The sequence below is a fragment of the Pundamilia nyererei genome, unplaced genomic scaffold (assembly GCF_000239375.1).
Source record: "Pundamilia nyererei isolate P.nyererei 1_Seehausen unplaced genomic scaffold, PunNye1.0 scaffold00016, whole genome shotgun sequence".
In the NCBI taxonomy this organism is placed as follows: Eukaryota; Metazoa; Chordata; class Actinopteri; order Cichliformes; family Cichlidae; genus Pundamilia; species Pundamilia nyererei.
The window spans coordinates 758,448-781,099 of record NW_005187417.1 but is presented as its reverse complement, the minus strand read 5'-3'; the positions used below and the strand labels follow the sequence as shown (position 1 = coordinate 781,099).

Below are 22,652 nucleotides of genomic sequence, written 5' to 3'. Positions count from 1 at the left end.
GTCTCTCACAGTTGAAGTGTACCTCTGGTGCAAATTACTGACCTCTGTCATCATTTTAAGTGGGGGAACTTGCACAATCGGTGGCTGACTAAATACTTTCTTGCCCCACTGTATTTGTGGTTGCTTTGTTTTCCATTTGTTTTGCTTCATTTGTTTGTCTCTTTTATTTCTATGTGGTTGTATTTTTTAACATGTTCAAAATTAAGATTCAATTCAAAGTTGAGATGGGGGCAAATGATTTGATTAAAACTGTGCTGGGAGACATGGCAAACCTTCTAGCAATAGCACACGTTGAGGTACCATCCTGTGGGAGTTGGACTACCTGTGTAACCTCTGTAGGGTCCAGGGTCACGCTACCAGTAGTGACACCACCCTTGCTAAATGGAAAGCTAGTGAAAAAACCTTATTCTGAGCAGTGTATTCTGATTGAAAATCAAATCAAAGGCAGTTCTCCATCGTTCCTCCACCCAGCAGAGCCATTTATATCTACAACCCCTTTAAAAACAGAGAGAGAGCACAAAACACAACACACCCAGGGTTACACTATGAACTGCGGACATTCCACCACTGCATTATCAGAAACACACACACACACACACACACACACACACACACACACACACACACACACACACACACACACACACAGGTGCATAGATAAAGGCCCATTAAAATAAAACCTGTTGGGCTGGTCAGAGGAATGCAAGGCAGCCACAAACACCCAGAAATCACCAGAACAGGAGGGACTGCGTTGTCACATTCCACTTTCCATCTCATCACACACACACACACACACACACACACACACACACACACACACACACACACACACACACACACACACACACAGCGTTTTGGCCTTGACCTCACCTGAGTTCATCAAGTTCAATAGCAGTGTGAGTCACAAATAAAGATGAGAAAATCAATAAAAAACACCATAAACAGTCGTTTTATTTGAAATTGGAGATGGTCTGATAACATTTCTCAAAAAAGTACCAAATCTGTCTGAATATGACTGAAGTGGAGGAAATATATTTTGAAATCATTCACAGGAGAGGAAACAATCAGTCCACAAACTGGTTTTATGTCACACTTCAATCATTAGAGGTAAAAATGACTCATCCAGCAGGTGAAGATCAGGTAAGGATCTCTGCTGTTTCTGGGTTACAAACAGTGGTGTTAAAGCACACAGAGATACACAAGAAAATGTTAAGTAAGTAAATCATCACTAAGTTAAACTTGCCTTATGTCCAACTTATCTGTTTCTGAAGCTTTTATTTTGAAACCTTCCTCAGCAGAAATGTTTTACCAAGCTGCCATGGAGACAGTTTAGTGTCATGTGACCTGCGTGTGGAATTTTGTCACATGATATGGTTGCATGCATGTGTAGAGAAGGGTGAGATGTGAGAGGTTACATTCACTCCATTACATGAACTAAAGTTACTGATTTATTGAGTAAAAATACTCAGTGGAGGGGTTTTTATGCATTTGAAACAGAAATTTTACTTGCTGGGTAAATTTTAATTTGACATTTTAATGTTTTGACATTTATAGCTAAGTTAAAATGAACATCAGTACTTTAAATCAAATAGAATCATGTTGCTTGTTTCCTGTTTAACAAAACAAGGCTCATTGTGCTATCTTATTTATTCTTTGCAAACTCCAGGCCAATAGAAATAATAATAATAGCCCTGGAATTTACGCTATTGAGCTAATTACACTCTTTCTAGATCAAAATATGTGTGAAAAGATTCAGATTTTATAAAAAAGTGAAAATATTGTGCATTTACATCATAATAAGGGCTGTAACTCAAAATAGTTGGGATTTCCTTCAAAGAGTTAACAAATGTCTTTGGAGACCTTTTAAAAAAATATTGTAACGGAACCAAACTGGGTTTTGTGTGAACTCACAGTGATTTTTTTGTGTTGTTAAAAGTGTCCATATGGGTCCCCACAAAGTCCCTGTGCACACACACACACACACACACACACACACACACACACACACACACGGGTTGCCTGGGAAACTCTATTGAGGCGGTTCATCCCTGTAATGACTTCCTCCTCGTCTTTTTTTGAGCAGAGAAACTCAAACATTCATTCAGCTCGATTACGTCAACTGACAACAAAAGAGCACAAAGACAGAGAGTCAGCAGAGATGAATGGATGAAGACAAAGAGAGAGAGGGACTGGGAGAAAAGAGGCGGAGGGGACACCTACAGACAGCTACGCAACTATGATCGAATGTTTTCAAATTCCTCTTGGCCTCCTTTTGTCATCAAGTTTCAAATTCAGTCCATCTGATTTTATTTACTTTGTAACTGCAGTGATCAAGAAACCTGAAAGAAAAACAGTTTATCATCATTTACCCAGAGGTCAGAGCACCTAAAAACCTAAATCTGAATATTTACATGTTTTAATCTTTAATATCAGAGCTTTGGTCTTACACTGAGAGTGACTGAGCTGGATGATGACTCAGCAGTGGGGCTACTGGGTAATGTGCCAATTTTCTGGGTGAATGTACACATTATATTAAAGGACTGCAGTTCCTCTAATAGCCACTTGAGGCTGCCTCTAAATATGAGCCAATCCCATAGACTCCCACGTTTAAATGTCCAGCTTCACAGCAGAAATAAACATGATTGCAATAATCCGGTCTTTAAGCGATGACATATGAACTCTGCTTCCGGGTCCAAACTACTCTGCCTTTATTAAGGGTGTTGTATTTTTAACATGTTTAATGCTTTGTATTTTGTTCTATTTAATTTGAACAAGTCCCTAAAAAAGGCAGTGATCAGCTCAGTTTTTAAAACCTTATGATGTAACTACAGCCCAGCCCATGCAGCAGTAAATTAATGACTAACCTCATATTGTGTATGGATTATCTCAGTTGTTCTCCTGACTGAAGTTTTGGTCGCATCCTGCCATGCGATTACATTTGTCCCTAACCATCAGGAACCTTCACGCTAACTTTTATCGAGTGGAAAAAAGTTAGCGTTCATCCTCCAGCTTCACTGTTTATGTTATGCTAACATAGCTGTGTAGCTAGCGATTGCGTAGCACATCATTATATATCAGCTAGCCCAACTTCAGTAACCCTACAAACGTCATTTCTGTTTAGTTTTCTGTCTTAATTTATGTTGGAAGTGATAACAGAGCTGTACGTTTGAATCTTTCAGAAATCTCTCAGTCATGCTATATCATGTTTAGGCGAAAACTAGTGAGCTAACTTCTAACTCCGCTAAATTTAATACATTCTGTTTTCATGGATGCCTGGATGTTAAACTTAATTGTTACACCTGATAGAGCAGCCACACTGATCATTTTATTAAAGATGAAAGAATTTAGACAGTTTGTAACTCTCAGTGATGCTGCAGTGTTCATTTGACTTTGGGACCTGAAGCGGTGTTTGGACCTGGAAACAGCTAATGACATCAGACTTAAAGACTGGATAGGCATCCCGGTTTTAACTGGGCAGTGTTCTGAAAATGTACTCAAAATTTGCTCAAAATGAATTGGAATAATGAAAATGGACTGGAATTTATCTATTGCTCTCAGATTTTAACCCCTGTCTCATTTATCTATTATTTTATACAGTTTAACCTTTTGAGCTGGACATTATAGAATCAAGAGCTAACTGATGTGTCTGGACTGTGGGAGGAAGTCGGAAAAACACATGCAGGAAAAGAAAAGGGAGGACATGCAAACTCCAGCAGGTCTGAACCTCAAACCTTAAAAGTGTGAAATAAACATTAATCATTGTACCACAGAAAGAATGGTATGATCTATGAGCGGGAGCATGGGCGCAGCTTTTTAAATGAGGTGTTGAGGAGTTGCGGGGAGGCAGGCAATGGACGAAACCAATGGGAGGCATATGAGGCAGATTTTTTTTTACTTAAATTTACAAATGTGTTAAAAATGTAGAATATTATTACAATATTTCACGTTATAAAAACCTGGATGCAGGAACACCCTAAACCCCCCTTTAAACACGCCTCTGCTGCTATCATTTCAGTGAAAAATAATATCATATATGCTAGAACTACTACGGACAAAATTATTTAAAATCAAACAAAAGTTTTGATTTAGACAATCATCAGTGTTTGTTAAATTCAGGGGAGCTCTGTTGTCAATGTAAGAAAAAAAAAAAGTAAGTTAGGAACCATCACTCCACCCCGATCTCCTCCCTACATACACTTTCTCTGCTCTCATAAAACCAGCCCTTTCATCCCTCCGTGTGAAGTGACAATAAAGACATGCAGGACAAATAAACGCTATTAAAAACTAGAGGTACTGACGTAAATTACTGGACGTAAATTACTGGATCGGATATCGGAGAAAAATAAAAAAAATGTAATCCGATCCATTAAATATCAAAAAAGCACCTCACAAAACTTGCGACATGGCGTAACTCGGCTCATAACCATAGCAGATCGCAGCAGTACGGGTCACTTGATAGAGCGGCTGTGTGTATTTGTAGCCTCGCTAGCAACCCGGCATTTCATCTCCGAGGAAGTTATCCCAGAGAGAAGTAAAGCAAGTGTGTAAGTTCATCTCTGAATGTTTGTAAAGCATTCCAGCGTTAAGCTTAACAACCGATATATGGAGCGACTGGCTCTTCTCTCTCCCTCCCTCTCCTGCTGTTACTTCAATCATGAAACTGATCAATGATCAGCTAATCGGCTTTTCTGTCGCGAGTCTGTCTCTCTTGTTTGTTTATTGCTCACTTCGCGCCAGAAAGAAGAAACCAGCGGCTGAACAACAGCAGCACGTTTAAGCTTGATAAGCTGTTGTTAGAATTTATTTATTATTACTTTCTACTCGAGGATCTTTTTCTACGTAGCTGACGGCTGGTAACTGTGCAGGGGCGGATCTAGCAAAGTTTAGCCAGGGGGGCCGATAGGGCATTAACAGGGAAAAGGGGGCACAAAGACATACTTTTCTTTCTTATTGTCATTTTAAATGTCGAGCTTTTAATAAATAATTATCTGAATCTTACACCCAAAGTTTTAATCTGATGTAAAATGTATAGAAGTCCATTACTGTATATAGTAACTATTAAGTCCAATATACCCTAGTAAGCTATAGTACTTTTTCCTTTGGAAAGATACCATTTCAATCTGCAATTTTGCTGAAGAAAGATGTTGAATCCATTTAATTATTCTTGAAAAATAATTGATTTCTGTGTATTTTTTCCCCCACACTGCATCAAATTATAGTTGATTACGTCAATTAAGCATCATGAGGAGGAGGGTGGGTGGTTCCCTAATTTTTAGTTAGGTTGCTTAATATTTCTGCTAAGTTCTCTTTAAAATATCAGAATAGGAAGGATGAAGTAGGTTTAAGTTTATTAGATTGATCAGTATTGCTGAACTATGAAATATTTTGGGTGCAGTGTATTTTTTGCATGTAGGTATAACAGAATAGGTTTAGTGTTTTGTTTTTTTTACTTGAGTATAAACTTATACAAAAAGCAGCAAGATATTAAAAAAACTGTTTTATTGATTAAAAAATACACTATATCGGATTCATATCGGTATCGGCAGATATCCAAATTTATGATATCGGTATCGGTATCGGACATAAAAAAGTGGTATCGTGCCGTCTCTATTAAAAACACAACAAGCAAAAGGCTGTTGCAGATTTTATTATCTCGTGTTCTGGTTTATGTCCCTCCCAGAAGAGCAGGATTTTGTTTTTCTCCATCGGTTTTGAATTCAGTCTAAGAGACTCAATCAGCACGAAACAAAGCACATGCAAATATTACAGAGAACAACAGGAAGAGACTGTGGCCAAACCTGCTCAACAAAGCACCGACCAACTGCAGCGTATGCACCAAGGAAGACACTGCCAGAACAAACGCATACAGAAAATACACACTCATCCACACCGGTGCTATTACTGATAACACTGACGCAGCTCTGATAGTATCAGGACTGAGAATCGAGCACCATGTTATCCCCCTGAATGGATTCTGCTGTGCAGCATAAAGGCCCTTTCACAACGGACGCGGCATGCGCTGCGCTCACCGCTAACTCAGAGCGAAGGATGCAAAATTAGTTGCGCTGGCCGCAGAGCTCTGTCATTATTTTGCGGCACCTCTGTGTGTACTAGATGCGCCTGCTTCTTGTCGTTTCAAAAGATGTACATCTCTGGCTTTATATCCTCTACAAGAGTTTGTGTTGAATTTTGTTCAAATGTTCAATAAAAACATATCACGTATCACTCATTCAGAACGAAGAAAGCTTTGTAACTATCCCGACTAGTGAAGAGTGTTTCATTTCCACAACACTGCTGTCCCCCAGATGTCCTGATGTCTGTTGAAAAGGCTCTGGAGGTCCCTGTATAAGCACGTAAACCTGTGACAAAGAAAATCACCGAACTCAGACACGCACAGACTGTTTTCCTGTGTGGTGATGAAGGAAAACACTGGCACGTGAAAGGGCATTTACCCTTCCAGGTCCTGAAGCTCAGTAAAACGCCCCTCCGACAGCCAAACGCATCTGTTCTCAGATTGGATTGTTACACTTGTGATTGACATGACATTGACCAATCAGCTGAAAGGAAGAAAAATATGGTCAAATTCGTTCTTGCAAGTTGAAACTCACACACAAGCGAGGGAACTTGAGCGCATAGTTTTACAAAGAGTTTTTCGCTTTGTATCTGTAACCAGAACTTAACAAAAAATAAATCAATTGTAACTTGTGTAAATATTTTTTACAAACACACAAACTTTCATCGATAGATGCACAAACATAAAATTTTTAGATTTCTGGTTTACAAGGTTACAAAACTCAGTTCACAACTACGCATTTGATTTACAAGTACAGAATATTTATGACCACAATTTGAGTCCACAGGAAACTGCAGAAACTATTGGATGTGAAGAAAAAAAGTGGAAAAGCTTAATAGACAAAAGAAGAAAAGAATAAAGCAAAAGGCCACAACAAAAAGCGGGGATCCAGCGGGGGAAAAAGTTCCAGGCTTTTATTGTTTCTGTCGTGGCTGCCAATGTGTACAAAACACTACGACACAACCACAAGGTAATTAACACCATCAACTAGCATGAATGCTGGCAACAGTGTTGACCACTTACAAGGGTCACATCGCAGGCTCTACAAAGACTTACCGCAGATGTAAATCAGCCGTGAAGTCTAAACCTCAGAAAGACAGGCCTGACGGTCTAAGGCTATGAACCAAAAAACTGTGGTTGGGTTAAAATACACTAAACTAAAGCCCTTCATGTAGACTGGCAGCGTGAGACAAGCAGGTGGGACAGATGCCGAATCAGCAAGGCCCAGGCAGTATTTGTAAGGTCTGGCCTTACAAATCTGGCCTTAATAATAAGCAGCATTAAGTTGTGGCAGCAGATCTTGAGAAGGAGATGGGGGCAGCTCAGTTATACCACGAGAAAGCCAACAACCAAAATTACAATACAGGCTCTGACCTGAAACCCACAAGGAGAAATAACAAAGGAGACGACCACAAAGTACCTGGAGTCACAAAGACGTTGCAGACATTAAAGCAACAGGACGGACAGTAAAGGCGGCTCACGACAGACACAGCACGGCTGGGTCGTTGTCCAAGAGTACCCAACTGTCTAACAAGAGTAACCATGCATGTTAATGCTAAGGACGGCTTCATCATTAACACTGCAGCAAAAGGAAAAATCATGAGTGATCATGATTCTTCCTCTGGCCAATGCAGAGAACAACTTCATTCATATCTATCTATCTACAGTATCTATCTATCTATCTATCTATCTATCTATCTATGTTATCTTATAAAAGAGACTTTAAGGACATTGCAGTTTGTTATATTTAGCTTTAACTGTAATTTAAAATATCAGCTATGTAATCAGTTCCTTTAAAAGTACTCCAATCTATTAAGTCTGTGTTTCTCTGATGTTTTCTGGCAGACAATGATGGAAAATATGCTCAACTTTATGCCAAGAAAAAAAAATCATCACAGAGCTGCTACTAGGCTGTAGATTATTAATCCTGTTGGAGAAGCACAGATTTGGCATTTTCCTGAATTTTCCACAGAGTAAAGATTATTTTAGGAAAAGCAGCCATAGAAAAAGACACACCTGCAGTGGCCTTGACATTGTAGCATCCAGCAGGAATGCAACTAAACAGTGAGTTTTTTTCCCCCTTTCTGAAAAAGCCCTGAACATGATCGATGCACTTCACCCAGCAAGCGCCTCCTGTATGCACTCTGTGTTTTTTTTGGTTTTTTGCCTAAGGGGAAATAAAAGCTTTTCCTCATGTGTAATGTAACACTGCTTAAGTGCACGCCGCTGCTTACTGGAGATTAGAAGACAAAACGCAGGTACAGCAGCTGCAAGACGTAAGGGGAGTAGTAGTAAAGGTAATACAGGTAACACACACACATAAACACACACAGCAGGGGTAAGCCCCGATAATATTACCTTACTCCTGAGGAAAGCAAGAGTCAGGTATCAATTAAAAGAAGAACAAAAAAGATCTACACACTCGCTACACACATGCTCCACTGTGGATGCACACGCACGCACACGCACAATAAGGAAGTTCATTAAGAAAAAACCTTTGAGTGGCCAGTGTCACAACCTTCACAACCCACAACCCAAAGTTGCTTGTCCAATCCAAACTCAATCCAAGAGCAGAACAAGCTCCTCTGGGTTTAATGTGTGGAGACATTAAACTTCCTGGGAAGCTAAACTAGCTCCTTTTCTACACAAAACTATAAAGGAGTCCAAAAATGACACAAGGCTAAGAATTTTTACAGTGTCTATGTGTCAAATACACAATAGGAGTCAAGCGAGCTCAGCATAAAGACTGGAATTAGGGGGACGTTAAGAAAATCAACTTAATTAACAGACAAATTGTCACGTATTCAGCCAAACGTCCATTTTTTAAATAGAGTCTACTAGAGGTACACGCTGGCACCATGTCTCGACAAACACCAACATATTCACCCGCTCAGCACATTGGTGCAGTTCGTTTCCCAGCAACCCAGTGGTGATGACAAGACTCTGTGATGTCACTAGACCCATCTGTTGTTTGCTGAGAAAAACTTGAAGTACCTCCCTCTGAGAAGCGCTACATGTGGCAGTTTCGTACGGCCTGGACCCAGCTCGCATTCAGTCTGATCTACATCAGTTTGCATCCAGGGGCCCAACATAGAGGAGGACCCTCACGTGTAAACGAAACTGTAGAAAACAAATCTTAACAAAAACAGCCCAGTCACCACAATGCACCATTTCACTGGTATATTCAAACAAACCTGTTAAGATTAGCCCTTTTTTCTTTCATGTATATCTATACTGTTGCATTGATGGCTTTTCATATTAGGCATGGTCAAAGATTCAGTTAATAACATCAGCATATATGCAAGTGATCCCATTTAGAAGCAATTCCTGCCACTCTAGACAGTGATTCTGACACCAAAATGAATATTTTGATGAATAAGGAGAGAGTCAACTCCCCCAAATCTGTAATCACCAGTAAAATGTGACAGAAAAATGCTTAAAAATCGATGACTTTGACTTATATCCCTGCAGGTTATACTTCTATATGCGTAATTTAAGAGAATCCAGAGTTCTGAGTCAGCAACCAATGACCTTAACAATAATCCGTAAGTTTTTAGACATAGAAGTTAAGCTTTTGGAAAGACTGTGGATCTTCTGCAAAACTACCACTAGATTCCTTCTAACATTATCTCTCATCTACTGTTTGTGGAAATTTACAAGAAGAAAAGCTGTTGAATAAACTGTTGCATGTATGCAACAGTTCACACAGCTCAGGAAGAAACAGAGAATACATCGCACTGACTGAGAGACCAGAGAGACAAACACTCCAGTTGGTTGTTGGTAATGTTCACATAATCGAATGTCACTATCTGCATGAACCAAGACAAAAAACAAAACAAAACGATAAAGCAAAAAGAATATTTGGAGACAAGTCCCAAGTGCTACTAGTGTCAACCATGGCAACTTGCTAGCAACCAAAGCAATTGTCACCAAGCAGTCAGGAAATTCTTCCAGAGGTCACCAACTGGTCTCAAAGCCTGCATAAATGAGGCCTCAGCAACTGATTTCATAGCAATTACCTCTGGCAACCACTTGCTAACTGTTGCTAAATAGTTTTCCCTATTGATCAGTGGTTGCCAACGAGTCTCTAGGCCTCACGAAGGCCTACGTGTGAACAAAAAAAGAACATAAAACAGGAACTGACAAATACAACACAGGTGAGGCTGTCCCAAGAAAACTACCAAGTGAAGAACCAATGAATAGAAAATAAAACAGGAAATAACCGAACAGACACTTCACATCATGACAAAAAGATTTTTCTCAAAGATCTCTACTCACGATTCTTTACTTGCCCGTATTACCCACATCTGGATTCCAGGTACTCTCTAATAATTTAACTACAACTTTCACCACTAGGGGCAGCATTTTACTAGCAAGATGTCTATGGATGTTTGCTGCTGTTTAACATTCATTATCTCTTTTTAGCCCCACCCATTTGACTCGCTGCACCATCTTGTGGTTCAAATTTGGTATTGCACTAATGTGCAGTACAGCCCTGCTTTGACTTCAGGGGTTATCTCTTCGATACAACAAACATATTTTGCATAGATAGCTTTCGATTGCTTTAGTTAGTATCAGCAGGTTTTAAACTATTTTTAAACACAACAATGTACAAGAAAGTACCTTTAATCTGAGAAATCTCCCAGAGCCAAAAAACATTCCACTGAAAACAAACACCCTCCAGGCATTTAAAGGCTTTTCAAGTTTCCAAGTACAATAATCTGGAATGGGCGTTACCTACTGAAGCCTGTCAGACTGAAAAACAATTAAGTGTTGTCTAATCATGTTCCCCAAAGCTTGGAGAACATGACACTATAACTAAGGAGTTAAACTACATGGATTTAAATTAAACCCTCATATGCTGGCTTTATATCACAATAGTCACATTGAAACTCTAAAGTTTGAAATGACATCAGCCATCTTTACTTAAATACAAATTTAACTTAAAGTCTGCTTCATTTGTTCTCACTACTTATAGAAAACACACTTACATACACTTACAGCTCTGACGGGCAGCTCCTCTGAAATTCTTCTGCTTTGTTTTCAGCTTGTTGTGAGTACACTAATGGCATGATTCCCTCTGAATGTCTGTGCTTCTGAGTGTGTGTTTGCGTGTGTGTCTCTCTTTGCTTTTGTGTCTCCAAGCCAATCAGGGCTCACCTGAAGGCACCAATCAGATCGAGCACAGTCAGGTATGGAGGAGAGAAAGTCGTAAGGAGAGACAAAGAAGGCGTGGTCTGACAGGTGCGTTTGGTGTCGACATCATGCGCCTTTTGTCTGACTGACACCAAGGATGGAGGACACACACACACAATACCAACAATAAAAGCAGCTAATACCCGCTAAAGTCAGACACATAGTTTTATAATGCCTTCCGGATAAAGGACACGCATACACACAAACAGAGACTTTGGTCTTCTGCGGTAATAACCATCAGTTCAGCTCAATAAATCTTTATTACCCCACCGAGAGGCTGTTGCTTTGCAGCTGGAGACGATGGAGGAGCTGCAGGAGGAGGTGATGAATGCTTCTCCCAAAACAAGACAAACCCTAATCCTAGTGTTAGGCTGAGAAAGAATACACATTCAAACATTTCTTTCCTTGGATCAACATTACGGGAAGTAACACAAAGAAAGAAACCTACACAAGTCATGGCAAAAGGTAAAGGTGAAAAGTACCAACCCCCCCCTCCCCCGAAAAACGTGTCCAAAATCTGGAGTTCCTCTAATGTCCACTTGAGGCTGACTCAAGGTAGGCTTCACCTGCTCTGATGAAAATCACTTTAGTAGGTTTTTCAGTAAAGTTTAAGGTGCTAGACCATTTTTTATGGGATTATCATTCAATCCCTTGTCTCTAAATATGGTCACTGATGGTTCCAGAAACCTGGCAGCAGCCAGAAGGCCGGTGTTGAGGCTTCAAAACTGGTTGGCATCACAGTAATCCAAGTAACTGGACTGGATTTCTGGACTGTGTTTTAATGCAATTATATGAAAAATATTATAGCTTTGTGTCATATAACACCGTTAGCAGCTATGTGTCTGTTTTGCCAGCTTGCTAACTAAACTTCCCAGTAGTTAGATGATAACCACCATTTTGTGGTGATAATGTTGAGGCTTCAAAACAGAGACTCCCATAAGACAGAAAAGTTCTAAAATGATACAGCTCCTTCAGACTTTATTACATTATTAGACTAAAACTCCTGACACCTGCAGAACCAGCGAACTTTAACACTTCTCAGGCCTATAGCCAGAACAGCCAAGACTCAGGTGGGTCCATCTGACGTAAACGCAGTCCCAGCTTTTTATCTATTTTTGATTTGTGTTTCTGGGCATGACTTTTTTGCATCTCTGGATGACATTTTTCTTCTGTTTGAGCTCAGATGTACTGATTTGTGTCCACATATAAAGGTTGAAGGGAGTGATGGTGGAGGGGTCATATCAGAGACCCAAGTTTGGCTCTGTTTGGTTGCTGCGGCTGCCTAGATAACCTTCTAATGTATTTAGTACCCTGTCATGTGTCAATCACCAGTCTCATCGGTAGCTCCTGTTGCATTAAAGTTAAGAAAAACCTTTTTGGGCCTGCTGATTTAGCATTCCCAGTGTGGGAAGGGTTGCCTATAGTTGCTTAAAGTCACTGAAGTCCATTGATTCGTAAGAATGACTTTGGTTTGGTTTGGAACAGATCATAGTCTGGGTAAAAGTAGAACAGTCAAAACTTGTTTTACACTTTCTTGCTTTCTGTGGACAAAATACAAGCTGCAAACATGAATATGCTTCGTGCCCAAGCAGAGCACTTTCAGAGCTGTGCTCGTGAAAAAAACGTGACAAATTGTGTCTGTGGTATCAAATGGATTGCTGGGCTGATCCATGACACTAAAAAGCATCTAAAAAAAAAACGCTGACTGCACATCAACATGCAAACCAGGGTCCAATGTTCAAACCTTCTAGTTTGCCTCCGTACAGCCCCATCACAATAGAGTAGAGCAGAACAGAATCGAATACGAACTAGAAATGAAATGTTGAACCTGTGCAGTGTCCAACTTTTACAGTTTCAGATCCAAACAGGAAGAAAATCAGACCAAAACACACACACAGCCTTCCCTTGTCACCACGCCTTCCACAGTCCTGTGTGTGTGTCTTTACACCTGTCCCACAGAGTGTGTGTGTGTGTGTGTGTGTGTGTGTGTGTGTGTGTGTGTGTGTGTAAAGGTGTGTGTGTGTCTAAAGTCTAAAGTCCTGCATTGTGTTTGGCGTCTCACGCGTCTTCCAGTAAACAGAAGTTGCAGTAGCGACAGTGGCCTCGCTCACAGTCACACCCCAAACCCAAACACATACCTGGCAGTGCATCAACCTCAACACTGATGCTGGGTGGCACGACACGCCCTCTGCTGAGGTCTCCTGCTCCTTATTTTACGATTAAATGGGTGATTGTTGTTTGCGTCTTAGCAGTCTTATGTTTTAATACAGCCTAACCTCAAAACCGACTTAGCTTTAAAACGCTGGACAAAGTCTGAACATCAGCGCTAATCACACAATGAGTGCTGAAGTTGGCACCCGGGCATGTCAGAGGTCATAAATGGGTCTAATCAGCATGTGATCCTGGTCTGATGAACCTTTAACCGGATGTGAAGAAGTGTTTGATGCCTTCAGGAGATTGTAGAAGCTTCACCTACAGGACCCAGGAACAGGCTAGTTTAACCACTCCAGTACTGTCATAGCTTCAAATGCGTCACTCTGATACATATTTGAAACAAGACTCCTTAAGAAAACAAACTGCAATTTCAACAAGACTTCTGTTTTCCCACATCTGCTCAGTACACTGCTTCTCCTTTTCATTAAATGTTTATGTCATATCTTTATGATCTAAAAATCTAGAGCTCTAGAAGTAATTCAAAAACAAATTTCGATATATTTTCCCTACTTTACGGTCATACAGGTATCACAACAACGGGAGTACGCTGAGCCTCAGGTTCAGCTCAGATTTGGAGCCAGATGTGTTGCACCAGCCCAAACTGGATTCAGGCATAAAAAAAGTACTGTCAGGTATTTAAAAAGAGAACCCAGTGACAGGATTGCCTGTGAGAGAAGGGAACCTTTTGCAACTGACTCTGTTGCATATTTCTGGAGGTGCAAAATACCCCAACCATATTTAAATGTGGTTGAATCAATTTATCTTCATTTGGCATGTCAAAAACATGAAATGATGACATTTGTTTCCCAAATAAGAACAAATAGAATAAACAGAATAAACCTTAGCGGTCAACATAATTATAACATGCAGTTTACTGCTAAATATGTCAATATTTAACGTCAAAGAAAACAAGCATGTCTTATTTTTGTGCTTGATATTTGAATGAGCTTGCAGACCCTCGTGTTGAGAAAATGGGGCAACTTTTATACATCGCCCATAAAAATAACCACACCTATGAGAGCTATTTAAGGTGTGCGCTCACGTGCTATTTTGCCCTTTTGTTTGGCCCTTGGTTTGGTAGTTAGGTGAGTCTTTCATCCTCATTTTGGTTTGAGTATAAGAATGTTGTAATTAAGCTTCCTGAAGTTTGCACTCTGGAGGTGTATGGAAGCAAAATGACAAAATGTGTCCTTGGCCAATAACTTATGAACCTCACTGTAAGTGTAATACAACATAATACAACATAATAAATAATCAGCACGACATGAATGACGGCTCCTAGAACACAGGCTGCACTTTGGGCTAAAATCCTATCCCCAAATCAAACTGTGTGCTGGGCACGCTGGACTCAGCTGTTACTCCCAAAACATCTATACCGGACATCCAGTAATATCATTAAAGTGAATTCTATTAATCGCTGACATGGTGACAGCCTTTAATAACACACAGTCAACTGAGTCAAATCCCCAGCCAGTCTGTGCTTGTCTGAACTGTTATTATCATAGATAATAATTAATTATTTAGGGTAAAAGTCTAGACGTGGGCAACAGATTGCGCTCACTCCAACCTTGTACTACACTGTTGGTCACTCATTCCAGATTTTCTTTAATTTAATAAACTACTGCACTGAAAACTCACAGCTGAAACCAAGTGCTGGAATAAAACCAACATTTACAGCAAGTAAAGCTACACTCCAAACACACTCACCCACCGCCTGCTGGGATTATCAGGTTTCAGGCTGTTGCTAGAAAGAGAAATATCCACCCTGCGTGCTTGCAGAAAGCTCTGAGTCGGTCTCAGAAACAGACGTTTGTGGTCCGTTTGCCTCAGTTTTGTTGGTTTGAGCTTTAACAACTGGCGTGTGTACCTGCGGACGGTGAGATGCAGAGTCTTGTACGATCCTTTTATCAGAGCGACGGCCTCCTGACGGTACCCGGTCAGCTCAATGTCGTTGATGATGACAATCTCATCGCCCACCCGCAGAGGCTGCTCCAAACTGTCCGCCTTGCCGCCCTCCTCGACCTGTACAAACAAACACACAACATCAGCTAATGCAGTCCAAACATGCGGCTGCAAAGTGTGAGTTCCTAGCACCCGAGTTTGTGGGGCAGCAGCTCGTTACGCAAGGCTGCTCCTGGTACTGACCTCCAAATGAAAGGTCTGAGAGCTGAAAGGGGCCAAGGTTTAAGAGGTTTGTAAGATCCAAGACCTTGAACTTCGACTGGTGTCTGTGCTGAGTTAGGCTGAACATACAAAATGATGAAACATGTTGGGCTACACTTCCTCTGGCAGCTGCTATCAGGCCGTCTATTGTTCTGGCAGGACTCGCTCCCCTGTGTGTGTGTGTGTGTGTGTGTGTGTGTGTGTGTGTGTGTGTGTGTGTGTGTTATGGACAGGGTCACTGCAGGGAAGAGCAGGAGGTCTTTGGTGTTTGTGATCCTTACATCCTGTATGTCTCTCAATTCTTCATAGGTTTCCTTCCTCTAGACGTCAGAGTTTTCATAGTTTTGTCATTTCTAATCAGTTTTTATTCCTATTTCATTTGTTTTGCTTTTATTTCCTTAAGACGGAAATATTCTAAAATGATCCTAAACTAGTTTAAAATAATAAAGTACTTATATTTAGAAGGGAATCAGCACTAATGACACAAAAACAGATTAGATGAGTGTTAACAGGAAATGCTGTTGTTGAGGTTCTTTTTGTAAGTGAAGTTTGGTTGAGTCTCTGAATGAAGCATCAGTGTTTTAATGCTCTCAGTCTGAGTGCTGCATACTGGAAACTGCATACATGTTTGGAAAGCCTGACAGGGGTAGCAGCTGGCATTTTACCAGCTGCATACAATACATTTTTCATGTCATAGCACACTGAAGTAAACCTTCACTTTAATTACAGCACAAATCAAAATCAGAGCAAACCCAAATGTGACTCGAATGTCTCTGATCACTCCCACACGCTCCTTCTCTAACACACACACATACACACACACTGTAAATATCAGTGTGACCCTGCTACTTTATCATTGCTGACAGTGATGACCCTTAGCAGCCTGTCACTGTGTGTGCATCAGTATCACAGCACACGACTGCCTGTTTATCAGTGTGTGTGTGTGTTTCCTCTTAAAGTCACATCATCTTGTTCAGCACGAGATAAACTCAATCAAATCCTGAGCTGCTCATCAACATATTTCTGGACAAGCGTCATCTGGTCAAAGTGCACTGATTGATTGAAGTAGTGCACAGTTACAGAGGACGAGCGTTCTGGTACTGAAAGCTTCTGAAAGTTTCCCTTTGTTATCCTATAGGTACACGGTGCATGTGGTGATCAGGAAGAGAACTGGGTTTGCCTAAATGTAATCTTAAAACCCCTGCTTGTCATCTGAAGACCATTTTGATTTTTATTAGCTGCATTTCTAAACTTTAGGTGATACACGGAACAGGAAACAGGCACCGGTCCACTTGCTCCCGAGGCTAAAACCAGCAGTGTAACTAGTGAGTTCCCAGATGGGAAAGATGCATTATTGATAAGATAAGATGCCTTATTGTCCTGTTGATTCCTGTTTTAGATCGTAATAAGTAAGCATTAGAGATGTCACAGCAACATTTACTATAACATTTGGATATCAGGCATGAAGTGAGCAGCAGTAGACATTTTTTAGAGCCTAAACTCAGCAGAGTTGTTTTGGAAAACATATCTCATCAGTTTGGTCCTGTTGAGGCTGCTAAGCTTTGCACTTGGAAAGGTCAGATTAACCACGATGGGTAAAAAACACACAAGAATGACTCTGTTTGTTTTGCACATATTTTCCTGTGATCGACAAAAGTGTCTTGCTCTGTTCTGAAACAATAAACCCCACCCACCTGGGACTCTAAGTTTTAAAACCACTGCCAAAAATGTCTTGCAGGGAGTGTCTGAAGCTCTTCTGAATTACAACACGTGTTACTTCTCAACAAAAACATGATGCGTCTTCACCCACATGCTGCAACTGCAGCATCGGGAAAATACAAAGTTTTGATGAACATGTACCATCTGCGCTAGGCGACTTGAATCACCGACTCTGAGGAGATAAACATTAGTGCGCGGTTGCAGGTGTTTATCTAAACTAGTGCTGATTAACACAAAGGAGTAGTATCTAATGAGCGTTACTGATGTGAGGGAAAAGAAACATCCTCTCAGAGCTGTGAAGGAAAACTGTGTTAAAGCATTCCCGAGCTCTGCAGAACGATGCACATGCCTGCACTGTTTGCCTTTTTCAGGAATAAATATACCCAAATAAGGCCCACAGAATCACTCAGTAACTCCACGAGTGTGTGTGTGTGTCAGTGACTGTGGTATTCCAGCTGAAATTCATTATCCTGCAGACCGAGATATCTAAACAGAGTGGCTCAGCCCGCTCATACCGTGACTGAAACAACATACCTCCTCTAATCAATAAAGACTGTGTGATTTGGGAAAATATCCTCTGAGAGCGATGGGGGGCCTCAGCCAAGGAAAAGCACTCTCTCTCTAAACTAGAGCTGGACTCAGGTTCACTGCCTCTCTAGCTTGTGAAAACCTGAAGTTTCCATACTTTTGACCTCTCATTAGAGGTTAAAGATTAGGCATGTGCTCTTTATTTATTAATCTGAGGGATATTTAGAGGTGATTATAGCCAGTGTTTAAAAAAAAAAAAAAAGAACACAAATAAAACATCCTGAAGATATAATATGCTGACTTTTAGTTCCAGGATTAAAGGATACAGGAGTGTAATATAAACGGGTAAGCCAGTTCACTGTAATTGCATGAAGCTGGTGTACTCCCAAGAGACATATTTAAAAAGAATTATGAGGATATCCTGATGCTTTAACTCTAAAACACTGGATCCTACATTTACCACAGTGGGATACTACAACATCTATTCATCAAGGACTTCTCACCTCTTTATTCACATTTCCAGCTTTTAACACTGTGGTTCTGAAATAAATCGAATAGCCATCATTATGACATATTCGAGGTTATGTTCTCATGCTTCAAAACCGATACTGAACCTGTTTAAAAGAACCAGTGGACTAGTGTGACACTTAATACACACCATTAACTGGTGTGTATTAAGTGTATTTTGCTTGGCCACAACCAGCATAACCCTTTAGATTGTAGATTATAATATATAAATCTTCAGCCCTGAGCTGGGTCTAAATGAGTCCACTGGTCTTTGCTTTTCTGGAAAATCTCAATATCATGTCATCTAGGTTGTTTTGTTCAACAGCTGCGAGACTGGTGAAAACACTGTGCGTGTAAAGGAGGCTTATCAGCAGATTAGAATTGACGGTAAAAACACATCTTTGCATCACCAGATTAATACATGCATATTCCTGTGATTCACTGGGTGGTTTTTAAAAGTTATATGGCTTAAAAACTGGGACATATGAAACACATCCGACCAGCAATCATCAAATAAAAGAATCAGTGAAAACATGGCACTTTCAAATGATCTCAAACCAAAACGCTGAACATAACCTGCATTTGACCAAGTTATGTGTTCAGCCTGTTACCATGGTGAATTAGCCAGGTAAAAAAAAGAGCAACTTTCATGACACAGAAAACTCTGACTATTACCTTGACACAGATTGCCAAAAATGTAATATCCTTTTGGAGTACAGGCCTCAGATTTTGCTTAAGGTTAGCAACCAAAGTGCAGTTAGCCAGTTTATCAAATTATCCCGGCAGGTTTGTGACCTTAATGGCAAGTTTGGTTGAATTGCCCGACTTATTCTTTCAAAACAGTATTTTGTGTAAGCTAGGTAGCTTGTTAGCTACCTTCAGCTCAAACAAAGCTAGCTTTGATCCTAAAAGTGCACTTAAAATGTTTGAGTCTTTTATAAAAAACAAAGTTTTAAATTAAATCATAATAATAAATTTTCAATAAATAGCATTTTAAAAGATGCACAACGCAAAACTAAATAAAGCCCTGGATCTTTTTCAGGTTGAGTAAACATTTCAGTCCCAGCAAAGACTTTGTTCACCTTTACACTGATGGTGTAACTCTGGCACACACACAGGTCATGAGACCTTCAGATTAAAACTCATTAAGTTTTAATCTGAAGGTTTAACTTTCCTAGAGCCATCGCTGTGACCTCTGACCCCAGTTCAGCACAGCGTTGATACAAAACAAGCAAAGTGTGCCAGGTCTCTTTTACGGTTGGTTGGCGGCAAAAAGAAGAGAATGAGTGAGACACACAAACAGAAAAGGAGACAGAACATAAAGAGAGACGCAAAAAAACTGAAGCGCGACATCATGCTGGTGTTGGGGTCAAACATGGAGAACTGTGCTAACGCCAGCCAAAGTACAGCACAAAATAAAAGCATGATTGTATTCAAAAGCAACCAGGAAAACACATTATTCACATTCTTGTCCTATTTTACGGTGTTTGGCCTCCATCCCAGAATAACCTTCACAGAAAGACACACGCACGCACGCACGTACCAGCCTGGCGATTTGCATTTTAATAAAATGAGGCCAGGATGGTGGCTGTAAGGATGGTAGTGGTCATCTACTAATGATGATATCAAAGGTTTTGGGCTTTTTTCTTGGCTTTAAAAAGAAGAAGAATTAAAAATCCATCACAGATTTCACTGAATCTTTGGCCAAAGTGTGGCTCAAACCTACTGCTTTCATTGGGCCATATTTGATGGTGTTGACTCAGGCTGACTCAACTTACCCAGAGGTCCATCTTATATGAGCTAGAGGTCAAGTATGTTGTGATGTCTGGATCACACAATACTAACCAGTGCCATAACTAAGCCATGACTGCCAAAAGTAGCCAAACTTGGGCCCATATTTCTCTGCCGTCTGGGATGATTCTGGGCAATGAAGCGGCTGGTAAAGAGTAACACTTTCATTACTGACATAGTTATAGGGGTTACTGATTATTGGCGCATCGAGTGATTTATTTATTTTGAATTTGTTTAAGGCAAAAAGCCTCAAAGACAGTGAAGCTTGAAAGCAAAGACTACATGTGAATGGATATAGTCACCAGTAAAGTCTTGATTTTGAAGCCTCAAGCCAAGTGTTTTCTTTCCTTTTCTGTTTTTTGCTCAGGTTTTCCCCAACACAGGTTGCACAAGTTTATTTTGCAATCCTTCTCATCTCATGTTTCATATACTCTCGCTGGTCAGGTTTCTGCTCTAGCAGCCGATGATGTCACTTTGCAGTTTCTAGTCTCGGTTCTGGGGGTCGGACAGACTTTAACTCCACTTCACAGACTGCAGCTGGGAGCAGGCAGCGGTTATTGTTCTGCAGCAGAGTTAAAAGCCCATCCAAGAGATGAGGAAGCTACTGAAGAGGCAGCTGATTATTGCTCCTAAATATATGGTTTTATCTGTTTGTTTATTTTATAAAAGCAAAACGCACATACGCATGTCTCTACAAACATAATCATTCTCAGTCCATGAGAAAAACTGCCCACATGGCCTTCTTGATGTTTTGAAACCAGACACAATGAGTGAGATGTGGATCACACCATTTTATGAGCCTGTTACAGATGTATGTGTTTATTTTGTCCTGCCTCATCCTCCTTTCTGCCTTTAATGGGACCATAATTTATCAAATGAACATCATAATCTATTTAATAAAACTTAAAACGAGCAAATGAAACCATAAAATCATCAGTAAAGTGTGTATTCAGATCATAAATCATTCGAGAATTAGGCTCAATTACCCACAGACTTCTATACAAACCGACTTCAAACCAGAGTTGTCGCCCCCTGTTGGTCATTAGAAAAAGAAAATGCAGAATTAAAGCTCTTCCACATTGGCTTCATCTTCCAAACCTCTGTGGTGTCTTTTAAAGCCTGCCCCGTGCTAGGATGTAAAAATCAGAAGATCTCGGCCTCACCTCCATAGACATTGTCCTTCTGTTTCATGCAGCACATTAAATTAGAGGCAAGTGCTACTAAAAGGCCTGACTGCCCCTTTGAACTGCAATCTGTGTTGATCAGGTGTTCGCAACAACAACAACAACAACTTTAATAACTTTTCTGCATATATTTAAAATACATTTAAACTTCTGCCACTGATATGCTGTAGTTACAGATTAGATTTGTGCTGTGTGTTTTATTATTAATGTATTTTATGTATTTGTTTTATATTACTGTGAAGCACTTTGTGGTTTTTATCCTGTGAAAGGTGCTATATAAATAAATTGATTTGATTTACAGTTTAGAAATAATAGTATTCACTGATTCATGCAAAATCAATCGATATGATTGGAATAATTATTCACTCTTTCCCTGTTTCCGGCTTCCCGTCATGCGCAGAACAGGTCACAAACACAGCAGGCCTCACACGTCCTGTCTCCTACCTTGGAGATGATGAGCGGCTCTCCGTGCTCCAGGCCACCCTGCAGGGTGAAGCCCCACGGCGCTCCTCCATGCAGCCGGGCCTCCACCAACACCCAGCCGCCTCCTTCTCCTCCACCGCCCGCCGCCTGCTGGAGCCCCGCCCGGCCACCGCTCTCCATGCCTGGCCAGGGGGAGCGCACACTCCCGGCTCCTATGTCCTCAGCCTGAGGAGGATAAAGTGGAGGTGGAGGGGGGACCGGTGTGAAGAAAACGAGCTGTCCTTCACGAGTGCATTGCCGTCATTCATTTATAACTCCTCGTTAAGAGCGAAGAGAGCAGGAGGTGTCCGTGCACAGAGTCGCGTTTCCTGCAAAGTGCATTCCTGGAGCGCGCAGAGCGGCGGCTCCTCCGCCGGAGAAACTCCTAAAAAACACCCCGTAGGAGTCTGAAAGGAGTCCTAAAAGTTTACGGAGAGGAGAAGGCCATCAAATTTCCACATGAACGAGAGGCAGCCCGAATCAGATCTGCTCAAACACAAATCCAAACCTACTCTCCCTCTCTCTCCCTCTCTCTCTCTCTTTCTGTGTCTCGTCCAAAAATCAGTTTAGCATCACAATAGGATTTACTGCGACTCACTGAGCGAGGAGAAAGGAAAGAGACAGGGGGAGGGGGGAGAGAGGGAGGGACAGGAGAGGTAGAAGAGGAAACAGAAACTCTGAGAGAAAGGAGAGAGTTTAAAAAAAGGTGTGAATTAAAAAAGGACACTGGGATAAAAAGCTGAGTGTTTCCTGTGTGTGTGTGTGTGTGTGTGTGTGTGTGTGTGTGTGTGTGTGTGTGTGTGTGTGTGTGTGTT

At 40.8% G+C, this 22,652-nt stretch overlaps 1 protein-coding gene across 1 annotated transcript in view; it reads right to left on the bottom strand.

The window, feature by feature from the left end:
- The window catches only part of shroom3 (shroom family member 3), a 74,878-nt gene extending 52,453 nt beyond the window's left edge, over positions 1–22,425 (bottom strand). Inside the window, exons 1-2 of the mRNA XM_005725493.1 lie at positions 21,820–22,425; positions 15,351–15,505 (exon numbers count right to left, since the gene is read on the bottom strand). Coding sequence (XP_005725550.1) covers positions 15,351–15,505; positions 21,820–21,978 — 314 coding nt within the window. The 5' untranslated portion in view covers positions 21,979–22,425. The remainder of the gene's footprint in view (positions 1–15,350; positions 15,506–21,819) is intronic.
- Positions 22,426–22,652: the final 227 nt, after the last annotated feature.